The sequence below is a fragment of the Rhipicephalus sanguineus genome, chromosome 9 (genome assembly GCF_013339695.2).
Source record: "Rhipicephalus sanguineus isolate Rsan-2018 chromosome 9, BIME_Rsan_1.4, whole genome shotgun sequence".
NCBI lineage: Eukaryota > Metazoa > Arthropoda > Arachnida > Ixodida > Ixodidae > Rhipicephalus > Rhipicephalus sanguineus.
Window position 1 is genome coordinate 63,627,730 of NC_051184.2, and position 19,041 is coordinate 63,646,770.

Below are 19,041 nucleotides of genomic sequence, written 5' to 3' on the forward strand. Positions count from 1 at the left end.
TGGTATTTTAAGTCTATGGCCCCACCAAAGGACAATGTACTTCATTTTTACTGGGACTACGTGGAACCTATAGTAGACGCCGTCAGCATCTATGGCGCCGCAGCAAGTTAGTACAGGAACCTCAAAGTTGCGTCGCCATGAATGAATGAATGAATGAATGAATGAATGAATGAATGAATGAATGAATGATAGCTAACTATAAATTAGGGAAGCGCAGAATTATTGCTCCGTGTTTGGACTGTGTTTGCCCCTGGCGCCGCTGCTGCTATAAAGTGAAGTGCTGGCCGGGGTCAATAGTGCCGCGACCGGTGCCTCATTGCTGGTTTCCGAGAACATGACCCTTGAACAAGAAAGCCTCGCGCACCGATATCACAAGACAAAGGGCTGGACCATCCTCATGAATATCTGGTTCCTGAATAAGCTTTCTAGGGGGCTTCGCATGAGTCACACGCGGCGGGCCATCCCAGACGTCGACCGGCCAAAATCAATTCCCAAGAGTGATGAAGCGAGTCAGCTCGAACTGACGCTTCTTGGGCTCAGATTATCGTCGTCCTTCTCCGACTCGCACGCTCAGCACACACGCACACTCAGTTCATAGCTTTGCGGGGCTGAGGACTGAACGCAAATTACCACGACATAGATTATTGTGATTGTCAGCCGAATCGTAGTTCCTGCCTTGCAAAACAGATGCCTTCCTCGGGATATTTAGTTATCAGTGCCACATTACACTCTGCCGCCTTCAACTGTGTTTTCCTTTACTTGTCGCACTAGGCCACTAGAAACAGAAACTGGGAAATGTTCGACCTGCGTTTCATATTGTCGGTAGCAAGCTTTGTAGGACTCGTGAAAAACTAAAAATGTTCAACTTGTATTCCCCATTGAGAGTAGCAGGGCTGATTGAACTAGTCTGGAATCAGTGGAAAATTCTGGAAATGTTCAACATGCATTCCTTATTGAAAAGGAAGCGTGCTCAACATGGCTCACTGCGAAATTTAGAACTATTCAACATACATTCCCCACTGAGGGAACCAAGCTTAGCAGGAATCATTGAAGATCTCTGGGAATGTTCAGCACACATTTCCTACCGAGGGAAGCACGCTTAAGGGGGCTTATGGAAAAAGTCTATAAATGTGCAACAGGCATTGCCTATTGGGGGAAGCAAGCTTAGTAGGGCACATTGAAAAAATTCTGGAAATGTTCAACGCACATTACATTTCAAGGAAGCAAGCTTAGCAGGGCTCACTGAAAGATTCTGGAAATGGTCAGCATCCATTCCCTAATGATGAAAGCGAGCTTTGCACAGGGCTCATTGAAAAATTCTGGAAATGTTCAACGTGCATTCCATTTCAAGGAAGCAAGCTTAGCCGGGCTCACTGGAAAATTCTGGAAATGGTCAGCATCCATTCCCTAATGATGAAAGCGAGCTTTGCACAGGGCTCATTGAAAAATTCTGGAAATGTTCAACGTGCATTCCATTTCAAGGAAGCGAGCTTAGCCGGGCTCACTGGAAAATTCTGGAAATAGTCAGCATCCATTCCCTAATGATGAAAGCGAGCTTTGCACAGGGCTCATTGAAAAATTCTGGAAATGTTCAACGTGCATTCCATTTCAAGGAAGCAAGCTTAGCCGGGCTCACTGGAAAATTCTGGAAATGGTCAGCATCCATTCCCTAATGATGAAAGCGAGCTTTGCACAGGGCTCATTGAAAAATTCTGGAAATGTTCAACGTGCATTCCATTTCAAGGAAGCAAGCTTAGCCGGGCTCACTGGAAAATTCTGGAAATGGTCAGCATCCATTCCCTAGTGATGAAAGCGAGCTTTGCACAGGGCTCATTGAAAATTCTGGAAATGTTCAACGTGCATTCCATTTCAAGGAAGCAAGCTTAGCCGGGCTCACTGGAAAATTCTGGAAATAGTCAGCATCCATTCCCTAATGATGAAAGCGAGCTTTGCACAGGGCTCATTGAAAAATTCTGGAAATGTTCAACGTGCATTCCATTTCAAGGAAGCAAGCTTAGCCGGGCTCACTGGAAAATTCTGGAAATGGTCAGCATCCATTCCCTAATGATGAAAGCGAGCTTTGCACAGGGCTCATTGAAAAATTCTGGAAATGTTCAACGTGCATTCCATTTCAAGGAAGCAAGCTTAGCCGGGCTCACTGGAAAATTCTAGAAATAGTCAGCATCCATTCCCTAATGATGAAAGCGAGCTTTGCACAGGGCTCATTGAAAAATTCTGGAAATGTTCAACGTGCATTCCATTTCAAGGAAGCAAGCTTAGCCGGGCTCACTGGGAAATTCTAGAAATGTTCAACGTGCATTCCTTATTGGGTTGTTGCAACTGCGCGTGCGTCATACGCTGACCACTGTTTGGGTTAGCATTCCGGCCCTTATCTTTCGAAAGTCGCGTTCGTAACCAAGTCACTCCGAAAGCTCATTTGCACAAGTCTACTAAAGGTCCGATTCACTTGCGTTTCGGTTTATGGAGGACAAACCCTCTCCTCAAACGTCTACGGTTCACTTGCGCAAACCGATCGAACTGAAAGAACCCAAGGCCTGGAGGGGTAACCGATTCTACAACCCTCTATGAATTCGTCAAACGAACCGGAAGCCGTAGGCGGAAATGCGTCACTGCTGCTCCTGACGCAAACGAGCGCGGCGAACACAGAACGCGCTCGGAGGCGCACTGACCCCCGCTGCAGCAAACGTGGATCTAACCAAAACTCACAAGGTAGCTTATGCTCCAGGCATAACTAATTAACTCACAAAAAGGACAAAGGACAGGGTGAGAAAAAGTGACAGGACGCGGCGCTAAGTTTAGGGCAAAACAGAGAACCCGGGCACGACACATAGTAATGGCAATGAGGTTGGCTAGAGTCGCCGACGCATCAACAAGAAGAGAAGGTGACAGGTGGAAGGGAGCGCCGCGTCCTGTCTGTTTTCTTCGCCTCGTCCTTCGTCCTTTTTAGCGCTCATTAGTTATGTCTGAAGTCAATTCACACCAACATAGGCCAACTCGCATCTCTAATAGTAGCTTATGCGTTCGCCTAAGACGACTTGAAGGCGAAAACCTTTTTTGTTCTTCTTCTCACTCGACGTTACTTATCCTCCCACCCCCAACAAAAGCCTGCTGCACGTAACGCGGCTTTGCATTGCCTCCATGATCAGAGGCATCGTGGCTCTCTGCACCTCTCTGCACCTCGCGTGCACCTCGCCGAGGCATTCGAAAGTTTTCAGATTGCACTGTGGGGTTCTAAGTGAAACAAGCGAATGCGTTCCGATATCTGTACATTTTTACTGTGAGAACGTAAGGTGCATCACCAGAGCACTCTTGGAGTGTTCGAAAGAAACAAGAAGAACTATATAGTCGAGTGTTTGCCGTAACAAACAGGGCCTGTGCAAAGGGCACAACTCGTGGGGATGGAAGTAATGATTTGTTGCTGCCGCTGCCCCCGGTTCTCCATCAAACCTGAGCAATAAACGCATCATCGGAGCATACGGGGCTGCGAGGAGACGTAGGGTGGGTGAGGGGAGGGGAGGGAAGGGGGTATTGCGGGCCTCGCGGAACGACGGTAAACAAGAAGTCATTGATCAAAACCGAACCTAATAAAAACAAGAAAAGAAGAGAAAGAAAGAAGAAATCATCTGCAGAATTCTTTTTTTACCCCCCCCCCCCCCTCCTCAGAAGGACACGAGGCGACAGCGGAGATTGAAAAACAAAGAATGGCTACGAACGAAGCAAATAAAGAAAGGTAAAAAATAATAGGCAGGACAAGAGTACACTTGGCGGGGCTCATCGAAAATTCGATTGGGCTCGCGCACCCCCCTCATCCTGTGCACGACGTAGAAAATAGCTCTCGCTTGGCTTGCGCTCGACATTCGAACGAGCGCTCCACATCATGCATGTACGAACCGGAAAGAAGGTTAAAAAAAAAGGGTCGTAGGGAGGGGTTCAAGCCGTTCCCTCTCAGAAGGTCGTTGTTCATCCGTCGCTTCGGTGATTCATTCATCAGCAGAAATCGGTGCACTCTCACGTAACATCGGCTCCGGACGCCGCAGTCGAGGCTGCAGTCTGGGCAACGACGTGCGCAAGGGAAGGGGGGGGGGGGCGTTTACTTCTAATACTTCGTCTTTGCTCTGCGTTCTGGTTGTAAGTGCTTCAATGGGAGTACGCGGTCGAGAAGAGCTATGGGGGAAGCTGTCGCGAAACATCGCCCCCCCCCCCTTTCTCAATGTAGAAACCGGCGCTTGCCTGTCGATGTAGGTATATGCATAGCGACCGGAGTTCGGTGGTTAGCTCAACCACATTTGTGACTGTCTGTGGTTTAAGTCGAGCCTCTCTGCGCTGAGAATCAACGTAGAAACAACCTGGCATCACCTAGGCAAAGCCTAGCAACGACCTAGAAGCAACCTAGAACCTGCATCACTTAGCTAAGGCCTAGAAGCAACCTAGAAGCAACCAGATTAGTCTTCAGAATTGTCCAGTTTCACTGTTTCAAGCCTTCCGCGACTTAGTGCAAACTTCGCCAATTTTTTTTTTCTTCTCAGTCAATGTACTGATCCCCCCCACACCGCACCCCTCCTAGATATATCTGCACCTTACGTTATTTTCCACTGCCTCCAGGATCGGAGACATTGCAAGCTTTCTGCACCCTCAATCACCTGGTTGTGCATTGCCTCCGTGATCGTCCCACCTTTGACCAAGCGACGGCGTTGTGCGATGACGTCATCACGTGCCGTAATGGTGACGTCATAATGACGTAACGAATTTTGGCGATGTGTGACGGCGTATATATGCTTACGTGGCCCCGTGATGAAGTTTTTTTTTTCTTCGCATCACTCGTGTTAACGCCGACGATCAATTTTCGTGTTTGATGAGGCGTCTATGGCTTTCGCCTTAACATAAGGCGGAGGGCGAGGGACGCCGTGCCCCTCCCCCACCCTCTCCCTCTGGAACCGCCTCTGTTAACAGGCTTCTTTTTCGATGCCTCTAATTACTCGCCAATAATACTGCGTCTACCCAACCGGTCCCGTACTTAGCCATTCACCTTTATACTTTTGTGAACCAAGCGCAGCCCGCGTTCGTTATGGGCAGTTAAGAGCTCGGGGCGCACGGGGCGCACGTATTGACGCAGCGTGGTCTTATCGCACTCGTTGTGTACCTTGGCAACCAAACTGCGTCGTCGCCAGTCGTTCTTGCGACTCGTTGGTTACACACGGCCGTCGCGCCGTTCGGAACAGGCAGGCCTAACGGACGTCTAAAAGTGCACGTTACGCGTAGGAACGGTCGATACATTCGACAGATACAAAAAAAAAAAAGAAAGAGAGGGGGGACTATAGACGACGACCTTCTCCGCGAGTATACATGTTATGATAAGTACGTCCCCAGGAAAAATCGACCAGCGCAAAACGCAACACTGTTTCCTCGGCCGCGCCGCACTTTGAAGCTCTCGCCACACCGTCGGCGCAGCCAGGGGGTGGGGGAGGGGGGTGGGGTGCAAAACCTTCCAACATTTGTAAGTTTCGTATTGTGCCTATGTGCACGTACACATACATACACATACATACATGTGCACATACACATACACACATACACATACGAACGTACATACAGCGCGGTTGAACCCCATACGCGGGAATTTTTTATCTACGCCGCTGATATAGACCTCCAGAGCCCACTCCCTCTCCCTGTCTATACTTGTCAGGTGGCACACCCAGTGTCTCCCTACATGGACTGTTTTACGGATAGGTTTCCGTGCCACCATTGTGGGCTGCAGCCTTGCCGCTTTGTATATTTAAAGGGCCACTAAACCACTCCGTGTTCAAAAACGAGCGAGTGGTTTCTTCCTCCCCTTCCCCACCTTTCCTACAGATGCTATGTCCTCCTCGGCGCTTAATTCTTCTGAAACACGTGGGAAATTAAATATCAACACTACGCGTTGAGCCTATCAGGATTTCCCCCTTTACGGCTATGCGCTGTTATCTCCGCTGGTGCAGTCGAAAACGCACGCAAAAGTGAAATCACTTGATCGCGCACGGTAGTCACGCTAGACGAGGCAGAACCGGCGTGCGACTTCTTGGTAAGGCAGGGTAGGATACGAAGCGCAACCGGTGTCCTTCGTACGTGGACCAATCGAGAGCTTACTTCTCCATGACGTCACCTGAACAGACGGCCTGGCGCCACGAATTGCGCCGAAAGTACGGGAAATGCCAGGAGAGAATGACGCGCTCGTGCTTAGTATTTTCGAAAGTTGTTTAGGGGGTCTTTTAAAAAAAAACGCGAGGCCTGCGCTGAAACCGCAGCACAGTCACAGCGAAAGCTGGAAGAGCAGCGTTTCTAGAGCCCGTTAACCTCTCTTGTGGCTACAATACAAGTACACTAGAAAGGTACCCACTACGCCATAAATCACAATTTTTGTGAAGGTGAGAAGCACCTACTAAGTCATTATTCGTCATTCTGCGGAGAAGCGAGGCACCAGCTACACGTCTGTAAGGCATTATGTTCATTTTGTTGACGCGACGACTGATGACGATGGAGAATTGTGGCTCAGCCCTTTGTAATAGGTTGGAATCTTTAAACGGCCCACCAGTTATGTAATTTCCATTGGGTGACGCCCGGTCGCTATTTCCCTCTCCCGTCATGCTGTATAACATACGTTGACGTGGGAGAGAGATGGGGGGGGGGGCGAAGAACTTTACTGAGACCCTGAGGAAATTAATCATGCGCTTATGGGCTTCCTTGGCACTTGCGAGGAACCGACTACGCTATAAATCATTGTAATTTTACTGAGACCCCGAGGAAGTGGATCATGCGCTTATGGGCTTCCTTGGCAACCAATACAAGTGCACTTGCGAGGAACCCACTACGCTATAAATTATTGTAATTTTTGAGAAGTAGGGCAGCAGGCACTTTGCCATTTTTCGTCATTCTACGGAGAGCGTTGGTACCTGCTAAACGCATGTAAGGCATGCGCACTTTGTTGATGCTGTGCCTGATGACGATGAAGAATTATGGCAGAGCCCTTTGTAATGGGTTGGAAGCATTCAACAACCTACTCGTTGCGCAATTCGCATTGTGTGACGCCTGGTTACAGAATTCGCGTTGTGCTTATTTTACTCTTCTACCACGCTACATTGCATATGCTAATGTGGTTCCTTCCCGACATGAAGCCTGTATAGGACCTTTTTGCAAAGCAGTTTCAAGCACCGGAATGGCTCAGAGGTTGAATACTGGGCTCCCGCGCAGAGGGCCCAGGTTCGAACCTCGTTCCATCCTGGAATTTTTTTTCTTATTTCGTTTTTTTTTCTTATTTCGAGCGATACTGGTTACGGACACCGGCGGCGGCGGCGGACAACTACGGCGCCAAAAACGGCCGGTGATATGATCATAACAGCTTTCGCTGTAAAACAACCAACCAGCTAGTGCTAAGGTGAACGCATATGCGCACGAAAACGGTTGGGTTGGTGCATTCCACGTTTCGTGAACTTGTTAATTCAAGTCGCGATATATATATATAAAAAAAGTAAGAAAACATTGGTTCTACGGGTTAAGGTAGCGGCTCCCATGTGTCTTGCGTAAAATCGTCTGTATAGGCTGCATGGCAACCGCTGCATAGCAACTGTTGCCATAGATGGTCCTCGATTCACGTTCAAGCTTAATGTCATTAGAAAGTTGCGCGAACAGCCGAGTCAAGGACAACGATGGCTCGAGATTAGAATCACTTTACAGTCTAAAGTTGCGGAACAGGTTGAGAAATAATAGCAAGCTGATGACGTTCGACGATCGGCCATGCCACGTGTATGACACGACGCCGTTTCTCAACACCGTGGAATAGCCGTCGATCTGATTTGGGCAGGGGCTCGTTGGAGAGTCGTCCGCGCGTGTCCGCGTATGACCGTTCGGAAATAGATGCTCCCAGTGACTGGCGACGTCCCGGCGGGTCGCGTTTGATTTGACGTTCCGTTGCCAAGGCAGTCGACACGTTTCCTACCTGAGCTAAGCGTTGGACTGTTTTAGCCAGTGCGTTTCGTGGACCAGTTGCAGTTGCCGGGGTGGTGTACTGCTTCAGTTTGACGCGTGTCCTTGTGTAGTGGACCAGTGGCGTAACCAGGTGGGGGTTGGGGGTTTCAACACCTACCCCCGACCTACCTACCTTCGATTTTTTTCAGGTTTGCATGCGTATGTATTGTAACAGTGGTAGGGAACGCAGCAGATTAAGGAAGAGAAGACGAGGAGCTTTGAGGAGGATGCTAAAGGTCGGCCATCGGTTAAACAAGCGTTTTTACCTGTTTCTCTGGTGTTTTAAGTGTCCGTTACATCTGGTGGGGACGGTGGGATACACGAACACACACAAACGCACGCATGAACATACATACGGGTGCTTGAACCCCCCCCCCCCCACTCCTCCAGAAACATCTTTAGCAACGCCCCTGTACTGGACTAGAAATATCGTATTGCGCGATTTGCCAAAAGCGCGAACATTTCCGTTACCTGGGACGATGGTTATCGATGTTTTGTCCCGGGAGCCATTTCTTTCCTTTCGCTCTCCTATTCTGTGCTTTAATATTATCTGGCGTTTAACGTCCCAAAATCACGACATGATTATGAGGGACGCCGTATTGGAGGGCTCCGGAAGTTTCGACCACCTGTGGTTCTTTAACGTGCACCTAAATCTAAGTATACACGGGCCTCAAACATTCTCGCCTCCATCGAAAATCCAGCCGTCGCGGCCGGGATTCGATCCCGCGACCTTCGGGTCAGCGGTCGAGCGCCGTAACCACTAGGCCACATTCCGTGCTTTCTTTCGTGGCCAAATAATTCACGTTGTTGCTCGACGGGTCGCAAAAACTTTTTACTGACATTTTCAGTACGAAGTACACCAATCGAGCTGTAGCACTAACAAAAACCTGCATAAAGTAGATTCTACCTAATTGGGCGTGAACGGAAATGACTGCGTAGCACTAGACGCGGCACCAGTTACAGTCAAGGAGGTTTTGAGACAGTAATCATGCCTTTGAGTGAATATTCCAAATGATATTAAACGTCACTAGCTTCCATTAGTTAATAAAGCAGGGCTCAGATGGCAAAAATTATCAGCGGAGGACATCGGTGTGGGTTTAGATGGCTTGACCAGAATGGCGGCTTTTTTAAAAATCTTACTAAGGTTTCGACAGCATAGTGGCGGAACAATAATTAATTAGCACGTCATTTAAAAATAATTGCGTGCCCTGCGTTCTGCGGCTGTAGTCCTTCAAGGGTAAGAGCAGGAATCCATTGCCGCGACGTTGAGGGTGGTAGGAGGTCACTGACCTTTTGTAGCATCTTGTCGACGATGCCTTCGAGCGAGGTCTCCTGCACATCCAGGAGGAGCACGGCTTGAATGAGGAACTGATCAACGTCCATGGATGCCCTCACTTCGGCGCCGAAGTCCTTCATGGGGAGTCGCTGGGTGGCGAACCAAGGCCGAAGGAGACACAGGGGGGAAGCAAGAGAAGCGACATAGGCACACGGTTAGACATGGAAAAAGAAAAGAGAGTGAGGGAACAAAATATTACTGAGCGCCATAGGTCGGCAGACTCACTCATGAGTCGACTCACTCAGACTCACACAGACTCAGGTCGGGCCGTGAGTCTTAGTCTGAGTCAGTCTGGGTGAGTAGTATCTAAAGTTGTTGCTTGGGCGTGTTGGTACGAACGACGTATTGGAGGAAAACAGCGCGAAAGACGAAAGACCAGGCAGTGGAAGACGCATACGACAGCGCTGTTGTATGTGTCTTTATCTGCCTGGTCTTTCGTCCTTCGCGCTGTTTCCCTCCAATACGAGTAGTATCATGGTGAGTTTGAGTCCGAGTGAGTCCGGTTGGTGAATATCTTAGTGAGTCTAAGTCCGAGTGAGTCCCTTTGAGGAAATTTTGGATGATTCTTAGTCCGAGTGAGCCTTCAGAGCAAAATATATTCCTTGAGTGAGTCTGAGTGAGCTCCATTTTTTTTTTTTTTTGCCGACCTACGCTGGAGGTGCCGCGGTCTTTAGAATGATGTATTCTTTTATGGCAGAGGAAAGTGATCAGATGTTTGTGACAGGATAAAGTGCTGATAAGGTAGAGAGCGAATAAGAATTTAAAGAAGGCAGGGAGGTTAACCAGGGCTGAGCCCCGTAGGCTACCCTGCACTGGGAAAGGGGGGAGGGGGCGGAAAATTACAGAGGAGAAGAGAAAAGTCACTGTTGCAGCCGACGTGTAAGTTCCACGTTTCATATCACAGACGTCTTAAGAAAACGCAGCAGCGCTTTCTTTACCTTTCGAAACTGTGACGGGCAGTCCTACGGTCCCAGTATCTTCGCGACAGTAAAAACCCTTCCAATTCCATGCGTTTTAGAGCAGTACAAAGGTGAAGCCTCGATCGTATTCTCTAGAACCGTCTCTACGAGTGCGGCTGCTACCTGGTCTTTCCCAGGAGGAAGATACAGTGTTGTGCCTTCTGCGTCTGGGTTTAGAGTTCCCCACCGCCCACTCGTTTAAGATCGAGGTGGCCGACAGCGTCGAGTGCAACGACTGTGCGGTCGATGAAACTGTTGAGCACCTCTTGTGTTACTGCCCGACTTATGCAAGCTCTAATAAAAAAAAACCTAGAAAACCAATTGTTTTTTATTTTCACGGTTTAGAGTGGAAAGAAGAAAGGCAGGAAGGTTAAGCAGTTCAGAATTGGAAATGAATTAGAAAAGGGTGGAGGAGTTTTGAAAGTCACAGGTGTAAAGATTTCAGAGGGGCATAAAACACATATGAGCAGGGGTAATGTCGCTCAGAGAAGTTGGCCGATCTTTCCATACAGGCGGATATATTTTTTGTCAAAAGTCTACCTGTCGAAACGTGTGACAGCATGTGTCCGGCATCCTGCCCTTTTTCTACTGAAAATTTACCGCGCAGTGTGTTTCCATCTGTCGGTTCCAGTGTTGACATTGAATTGTTCATAGACAAATTCGAATATGCTACTAAAGCTTTTCATGTTCACTCTAAGCGGTTGTTATAAACGTGTTGTTAACACGTAGTACTTTAGCTGTTGTTGCACTGAAAACTGTGTTGGAGTACGTATAGTGCGACTGAGTGGATTCGATGGACATATGCGTTCAAGCTTGGCGGTATGCACCGCTAACTTTTCGCAGCTAGCTAGAAAACGAAGGAGACACGACGTAGCGAATATAGACAGCTAAAACACGGCCGCTATGAATAGCCAACCAGCGCAGTCAGCTACTTCAATGAGACAAAACAAACCTATCTCACGGCGCGATCTTGATCTCCGCAGCATCAGTAGTGCTTGTTTGGAAAGCCGAGGGGGAGAAATCGTTAGCTTGAATGGCAAGAAGTAAAGACGATCGGAAATGCTACGAAAGATAGCAAGCATGGCATCTGAATGCATGCTAGCTCTTCGCAGGGCTGGCTAAAGGGACAGAAAAGGAATGATGAGGCTGACCAGTATGATCATAATTATTATGATGATTCTGTTATTGTGTTTTCATTGATGGCGATGGCGAGAAATAGATGCGTATATATAGTCGTCCGTCAATGAGCTTGTCTGTTGCAGCGATTTCTGAATAGGCTAAAGCTGCGCGCTCATAAATTATCGGGTGGGCCGTTTATTTATTTATTTATTTATTTATTTATTTATTTATTTACTTATTTATTTATTTATTTATTAAGCCGAAAGTCTTAGATGCCTCATCAAACGCGAAAGTTGATTGGTGTCGGCCTGAGTGATGCAAGAAATCAGCATCACGTGATGACGCCACCATATGACGTCATCATGACGTCACAGGCAGCCTAACATTGTGGCGTCATCATGACATGACATGATGTCGCCATGATCGACATCATCGCTTGGACAAATATGCGCCGATCACGGAGGCAGGGCAAGACCACGTTAGGTACGGAAAGCTTCCGGAGGGTGGCGTGGGATGATCAGTACATCGACTCAGAAGAAAAAAAGAAAAGAAGATGGCTTTCGCGTTCAAGTCGTCTGTGAGTATTTCAAGCGCTCCCGAGTGTCACGCTGCATGCCGCTATCCGCAATGCTTCTCATAGTCCTAAAACAATTTTTCATGTCACCGAGTTGTCATTCGGTAGGAAGGACGTTGGGGGGGGGGGGGGGGGGGGGGTTCGATAATTTTAAGCGATATGTGTGGTGGAATGTAAGTGTACCTAGTGCTGTCTATAATTATTGAATCCTTCGCATTCTTAATTTCATATTACGCGTCACACGAGGCTCGCATTAGGTTTCCCCAGTGTCCTTGGTGATCCAAACAGGACACAGCAAATGGTTATGCCTACAGCGGGGTTTTGTGTTTAGTAGGGACCTGCTTCGGTAGCTTAGTACGTAAGGTGTCGCTCTGGTAAACTCGAGGGCGTGGGTTCGATTTCCCGCCATGGCGGCCGCATTCATACGGGGGCGAAGTGCGAACAACACCCGTGCGCTCAGACGTCTTCATTTTAGCACGTAAGACCCCAGATATTACTATATATGCGGGCAGCTTATTCAAAGTGTGCGGGTGACAGGTGCTTGGGAGAGCAGAATCCAGGATTCGCAGCTCGTGGTGGCGATGTGGCGGCACTCTCGCGTATTCTGTTGCTCGCAAAATTGTAACGTTGGCATATTGGACGTCGCTTCATCGTTATTCCGTTTAAAGAATGACACTACACCGAAGCAACGCCAGTAGCTGTGAAATTTATCTGGCGCCACTCGCGGCTGACATTCACGTCTAATATGCACAGCCTTGATGGCACTATGCGTTGATACCACAGCGTGAACCGGAGGATAACGCTTACGCGTTATTATATGGCCGGTACCTTTTATCACGAGTTGACGAGTTCACGGCTGTGACTGACCATGATATACCTCGCTTGCGCACTAACGTAATAATAATTTCTTACACGGTCCCTTACGCAATCGCCTATGGCGACTCGAAGGCGAAAGCCATCTTATTTTTCTTTTCAGTCGATGTGTTGATCCTTCCCCGCACCTCTGCGAAAGGTTTCTGCATCTCACCTGTTTTTTTTTTTTTGCCTTGCCTCTGTGATCGGCTTACCTTTGACCAAGAGGCGATGTCAAGTGATGCCGTCATCATGTGACGTCACGATGACGTCGTAGTGGCGTAATAGCGCGATGATGCTCTTTTTTGCATCACTCCTGTTGACGCCGCCGGATGCCGCTAACGCCTTAATAATTTCTCGGGTTTTACGTGCCAAAACACCGATATTATTAGCAGGCACGCCTTAATGGAGAGCTCCGGCTATTTACACCACCTATAGGGTTCTTTAACGTGCACCCAAATCCAAGTACACGGTCCTCTGCGACCGCCGCGGCCGGAACCGAACCCGCGTCTTTCGGGTCAACAGCCGAGCACCGTAACCGCTGCACCACCGAGCCAGCCTATGTGTGCTAACGTGGAAAACAAACGCCGATGACCCCGTTTAAACAAAAGCCCTCACGAAAAACCTTAAAAGGGCACTGACACCAATTTTCGAAACTGAATTTATTCCGTAGTACTGATAGTTGGGCGAGTTGGTAATGGTCCATGATTATGAAACGGCGCAACGAAAAAAAAACACGCAACACTGACGACGAGGAGGACACGAAAACGAGCGCCGGCGCTCGTCTTCGTGTCCTCGTCGTCGTCAGGGTTGCTTGCTTTTTCGTTGCGCCGTTTCATAATCATGACTTCATTCCGCCATGCAAATCATTTTACAGAGACGGTTCTGACCCTTACAAAAATGGATCTAGACAGTCTGCAGACTGCCAAAACCCATTTTTAGGCAGTCTATAGACTGTCTAGATACATTTTTGTAAGGGGAGCAAGCTTGAACCTCCGTAAATGCGGATAAGATACTTCATTTTGACATTAAAGTCAATTTTCGCTAGGCGCACCTACTGACATCGACACTAGCGTGACGTCAAGGTACAGTATCAATTCTAGTGACTTCACAAACCAATGTGGCTAGTTACGATGATGTCAAGTATTAATAACGTACAAAATGGCCGCTCGCATGTCACCACCAACGGAGCCACGGAGTGGAGCGACCGTGGAAACGTCATGATATCTTGCGCGAGTACATGACGAGAAGCTCAATCCGTGTCGCGGCGTTAGGTTACAGTAGGAACCGAAACTAGCTTTTAAAAACGCATTGTAGTAATTAACTTTTCAGTGCGCACTGACGCTTACCAGTATACTGGTAAGCGTCAGTGCGCACGCAAGAAAACGGCAACTCAATAATCTCTCTATGCGTGTCAGTACCATTTTAAGGTTGAAAGTATGGTCGCATAATGGCGTCAGGACATCATTACTCGCGAAAGGACGAGGTACCCTAAAATAAATGTTGTATAATATAATACTAACGCGTCGCGATCTGACATTTAGTATAAGAGAATTTATTACGTATATTCTTATGAAATTACTGTCCGTTACGAAAGAACTGAAGAAAAAAAAAAGAACACTTGAGATTGAGATTGGCAGACAGAGAAGCAAATTGCCTCACTGGCTGGCTCAATCGTCGACATGCTTTCGTAATGTAGTCGCTTAAAGAATTCACGAAGTCCTGAAAAACACTATATGCCACTTTACATGTCCACAGATCGAGTGTATAGTTCTCTTCTAAAGGTGCTCAATTTACGTGCAGTTGACAATGGTTTTGTTTAAAAAAAAAGGAAGAAGACGTTGCGCAATCATAGTTAATCTCGGCACAATACGGTCCCCTTCACCGGCGTTTCACGTCTGTAAATACGTTTAGGACACCGAACAAGCGAAAACTGCAGAGAGGGTGAACACCCCGCGCTTAGACATTACGTATAGGCAGCGGAATTTTGCCTGGAATCGGCATTCCGACGAGAGAGATACTTTTAGCGTCTATATCAGGCCCGTGGCCAGGAATTTTTTTCGGGGGGGGGGGGGGGGGGGGGGGGGCACTTGCTGAAAGCTTTGACTATTTGAGAAAAACGCCTATTTTCATTTTTATTTTCGGTAAAACACCATGTATCATAAAAATTTCATGGGGGGGAGGGGAGGAGGGGGCGGGACCCCAGGGCCCTCCCCCCCCCCCCCCCGCCCTGTCTACGGACCTGGTCTTTATATTTATATATTTTGTCCCGTATCTCGTTTGTGATGAATGTCGGGAAACTTGCAAATCGATTTTTTGACACCCCAGGGAAAGAAAAAAAAGATATATAAAAGAATAACGAAGCGCGCGAAAGGACACCAAAGGGATGAGAGAAACCTGCAGCTAGGTCTAAGCTGGGGGGGGGGGGTGAGGAGGGACGGTCATAGGCACACCCAGCCTTGCGCTTTGTGTTGACCTCGATGACGTGTCCGTCGTCGCGCTCAATCGCGCGACGTGCGAGCACGCCCAAACGCGCGCTCGAGCGCGTCAACACGCGCCATTTGTTGCGCAATTTAACTGCCGCTGCCGTTCCTTCCCGCCATCACGTGGACGATCGTCTCAAAAATTCTCGCATTCGCACGTCCGGACGTCGCCTGTGCCGGGACCGGGCTGAAAACGACGCGACCGAAAAACAACAACGCCGGGAACTAAAACGGATAGAGAGATGAGAAGAAAGTAAACACCTATATAGAGAAATAGATTGGAATATAGGATTAGGGAAAAGGAGCGAAAAGGGCCGGGGGGAGTGGGGGGGGGGGGGGGGTGGCAAGCACACCGCGCGCTTGCTGCGTAGCTTCGAGCCATTTCATTCGCGAGCAAATCGATTCAGGAAGAGGGACGACCTATCGCCGCACAGCGAGCGTATATACCTCTCTGTCGGGCATTCAAAAACAACCAATAGAAAAAAAACACACAACGTCGGGGCTCCTCTCAAAGCCGCGCTTGCCCGAAAACAATCAGGGAGGAAAGTAGGTCACATGCGTCGGCGAAGCGAAAGTGCGCCGGGCCTGGTTTATTTGGGTGGGTTTTTAGGGGGAAGAGAAAGAGAGAGGGCACAGCAGGAGAGGGGGAGAAGAATTTTTGTTTGGCCGAGGGACGCAACAAACTGTTTTTGCAGAGCGCTCCCGCGCTGTCTCGATGCGTACGAGTCGAGCTCCGCAAGAACCGAGATCCTCGGGAACCAAGCTATCCACCAAGCACCGCGGGAAGACCGCCGGCGCCGCACACGGGGTTACGTACACCGAGATGCTACGAACTGTAAACGAGAGCGCGATGATCATTCCAGAAAAACCAGCGTTGCTAGCTCGTTCCATATAGTACAGGCCGGGCTACGGCTAGACGACGTCGGGGATAGGCCCGTTGCGCGGTTACTAAGAGTATAACTGCCTACATGCCCGTGCGCCTGTTGAAAAAAAAAAACAAGAAAAAAAGAACGAAAAGCACCAAATACCGTCGTTATAAGCCGTAAGACGCTCTCGCGCAATCTCTTAGATTCACCCGTGATGGAAAGAAGAGGATGAAGAGAGTCGCGGAGTGCCGATCTCTTTCTCCCCGTTCGTAACAAACTAGAGAAAATAAAAAGCTCGAAGGTTTTATGCCGTTCGCGATGAGCGTGCCGTACTTTTCATTCAGATCAGTCATTACAGCCGAGTGGAACGAGCTACTGTGCTTAATACACGCAGTCGTATATATGTTGGCGCGTATAACGATGTCCCATCCAACGGACACGAATGAGCATGCAGGGAAGTCGCGCCGGCCGTCCTGCCCCGTCCTTACGAACGAAGCGTGTTCGACATCAACGTCATGGAACCATGCAAGCGGCGCGGCGGCGGAAAAAAAGAAAGGCTCGTGAGCCGCGCAAGAACAAACACGTCCCCATACTACCCGCCTTGCATTCCACAGGAGACGCAGCAAACACGTTTCCCGTTTCTCTCCCCCGAAGGCAACGTACATAGACGGTTATAACTCGTATATTCCTCCGTGAAGACGCTATGTATACTATATGCCTTCCGCGTCTCGTTTCTGCTGACGTTTTTTTTTTTTCTAATATACGCCTCGCTTCGTCGCTTTATTATTGCGCTCCACCATCCAAGCACCTTTTTTTTCCCTAACAACCCTTTTCTTCGCTCGATTGCGCCGTAAAACGTAAAGCTTCAGCCTCAGGCGAGCGAGCGCTCGTATTCTCCACGGAGTCGATAGTGCAATACGATCGGCTGCGCTCCGACTTGAAGCAAATACGGCAGCCGAGGACGGCGAAACGAACGGGGGCCTCGTATTTTTGTTGTTCTCAAACTCTTCGAAGGACGCGAGGTTCGGATAGAGAGAAGAGCCTCGCTACAAAATTCCTCGCCGGTGTTGTCGACGAAGGTTATGCTGACGACGACGAAGAGAAGAGGACAACAACGGTTACGACGGAGCGAAAAGATTCTTGCGATGCGAGCTCTCGACACTTCGAATCACGCCTTCCCCTCCTCCTCATCTCCCATTGCCAGCTGAGGGCGAAACTATAGCGTCGTCGTTTCCCACCGCTCGGCACGACAGAACGACCGCTGACTGTCCTCGCGCGCGACGGCCTCCCGATACGGGAGAGTGACTCGGCAGCAAGCAACACGGGGGCCTCACATAACGGTACTGCATCGCGCACGTCGTTATCGCGGCAGCCAGCACCATGATCCGCAAGGCTTCCGAGACAAGCTGCGCACGTATCGGTGACGTTAGCACCCTCTAATCCGCAGCCCTCTCGAACTGAGTAAGCTGCGCGAATCATTCAAAACTAAGTCCCCTTATTCTCCACTGAAACCTTTATGCGACCTCCGAAGGTCCCTTGTCCGGCCTTGCCTTCTCTCTCTCTCTCTCATTCGCAGTAGAGGGATGATCGCGGTGATTCAGAGCGTGGTTTGAAGGTGAATCGTTGAGGAATAGGTGTAGCTGTTTTTCAAAGCCTGACATGCAGCGCGCGTATTCTGTCCTCGCTAGGACACAAACTATATACCCTTCGAAAGCATTTCAGTTCGTCCTTTTTTTTTTCTTTGCACGCAAGGGGGGAAGAGCGAGATGCAGCTGGGATCGAGGGAGGAGAGTAGCGAGCAGACGAGAAAAAAAAAAAAAGAAAGAAAGAAGAGCGAGAGAGAGAGAAAGAAAGCGTGAACGTGAAATGGAAGGCACGCGGGACAGGCGACACACTTACCTCAAACTTGGCGAACATGAGGGACACCTCATCTCCGTCGTCTGCAAAAGGGGTCCCAGTGGAGGGCACAAGCCGAGGATGCGTGTGAGATAAAGAAGAAAGGACAAAGGACAAGAGAAACAATGGTTAGGACGTATCCTTCATTCTATTTTTTTTTCTGTTCCTTCATCTTTCGCAGAAAGGGAGAAGGAAGGTACAGAGAGCGAGGCAAGGCGCGGGGGGGCTGCTGCTGCTACAGGCTGCACACGCGCGCAGCCGCGGTACGGTAGCGCTGGAGGTTGGGGGGAGCCGAGGAACGAGACGAAAAGGCCGCGCGCGTATACGGGAAAAAAGGAAAGACGGTGGCGGTGGGCCGCCGCTCGCTTACCGTAGGCGATGTGCCACTCGTCGTTTTGGTAGACCCATTGGAAGTGTCGCACCGGGTTTCGCTTGGCCGTCTCGCCGCTCACGTACTGTCGCAGCGAGCCCCTAAAGGAGCCGCGGACACGCCGGACGCTCATGGTGGCTTCCCGGCCTCCGCCAGCGACCGGCATCCTCCCCGGGCGCTTACCCCCCTCGACGGCGGCCCCTAAATCGATGAGACCCCGAGCGCCCCGTCGGAGGCGCCGGCAGCGCCAGCGTTCGGCGCCTCGTCGGCTCCCTCTTGCTTGTTTGCCTCTTTCCGACGCATGGTCCGCGAGGAGTCGATACGGGAGCAGTGACGCCACCAGGACTTCTGGAGAACATCCGGTGAAAGAGGCGAGAAAAACGGGAAACGGGGAAGAAAACGAGTCGTAGTAGGGGGCGCTCGCGTCTGTAGCGCGCTGATTGGGCAATAGATTGTCTTGCTCTGTACGCGCGTCCTTGTAGTGATGCGCCCCCAACGTCCGGTGTGTCGTTTTCGTTGTCCCTGCCTTGGTGAGCGTATACCGGTTTCGATATGTCACTAGGCCAA

The 19,041-nt window shown here is 49.5% G+C and overlaps 1 protein-coding gene across 1 annotated transcript in view; it reads right to left on the reverse strand.

The window, feature by feature from the left end:
• Nucleotides 1–18,799, reverse strand: part of LOC119405255 (solute carrier family 4 member 11) — a 100,743-nt gene extending 81,944 nt beyond the window's left edge. The window contains exons 1-3 of the mRNA XM_049419241.1: nt 18,475–18,799; nt 18,108–18,148; nt 9,310–9,444 (exon numbers count right to left, since the gene is read on the reverse strand). Of these exons, the coding sequence (XP_049275198.1) occupies nt 9,310–9,444; nt 18,108–18,148; nt 18,475–18,640 (342 nt within the window). The 5' untranslated portion in view covers nt 18,641–18,799. The remainder of the gene's footprint in view (nt 1–9,309; nt 9,445–18,107; nt 18,149–18,474) is intronic.
• Between the last annotated feature and the right edge of the window lie 242 nt (nt 18,800–19,041).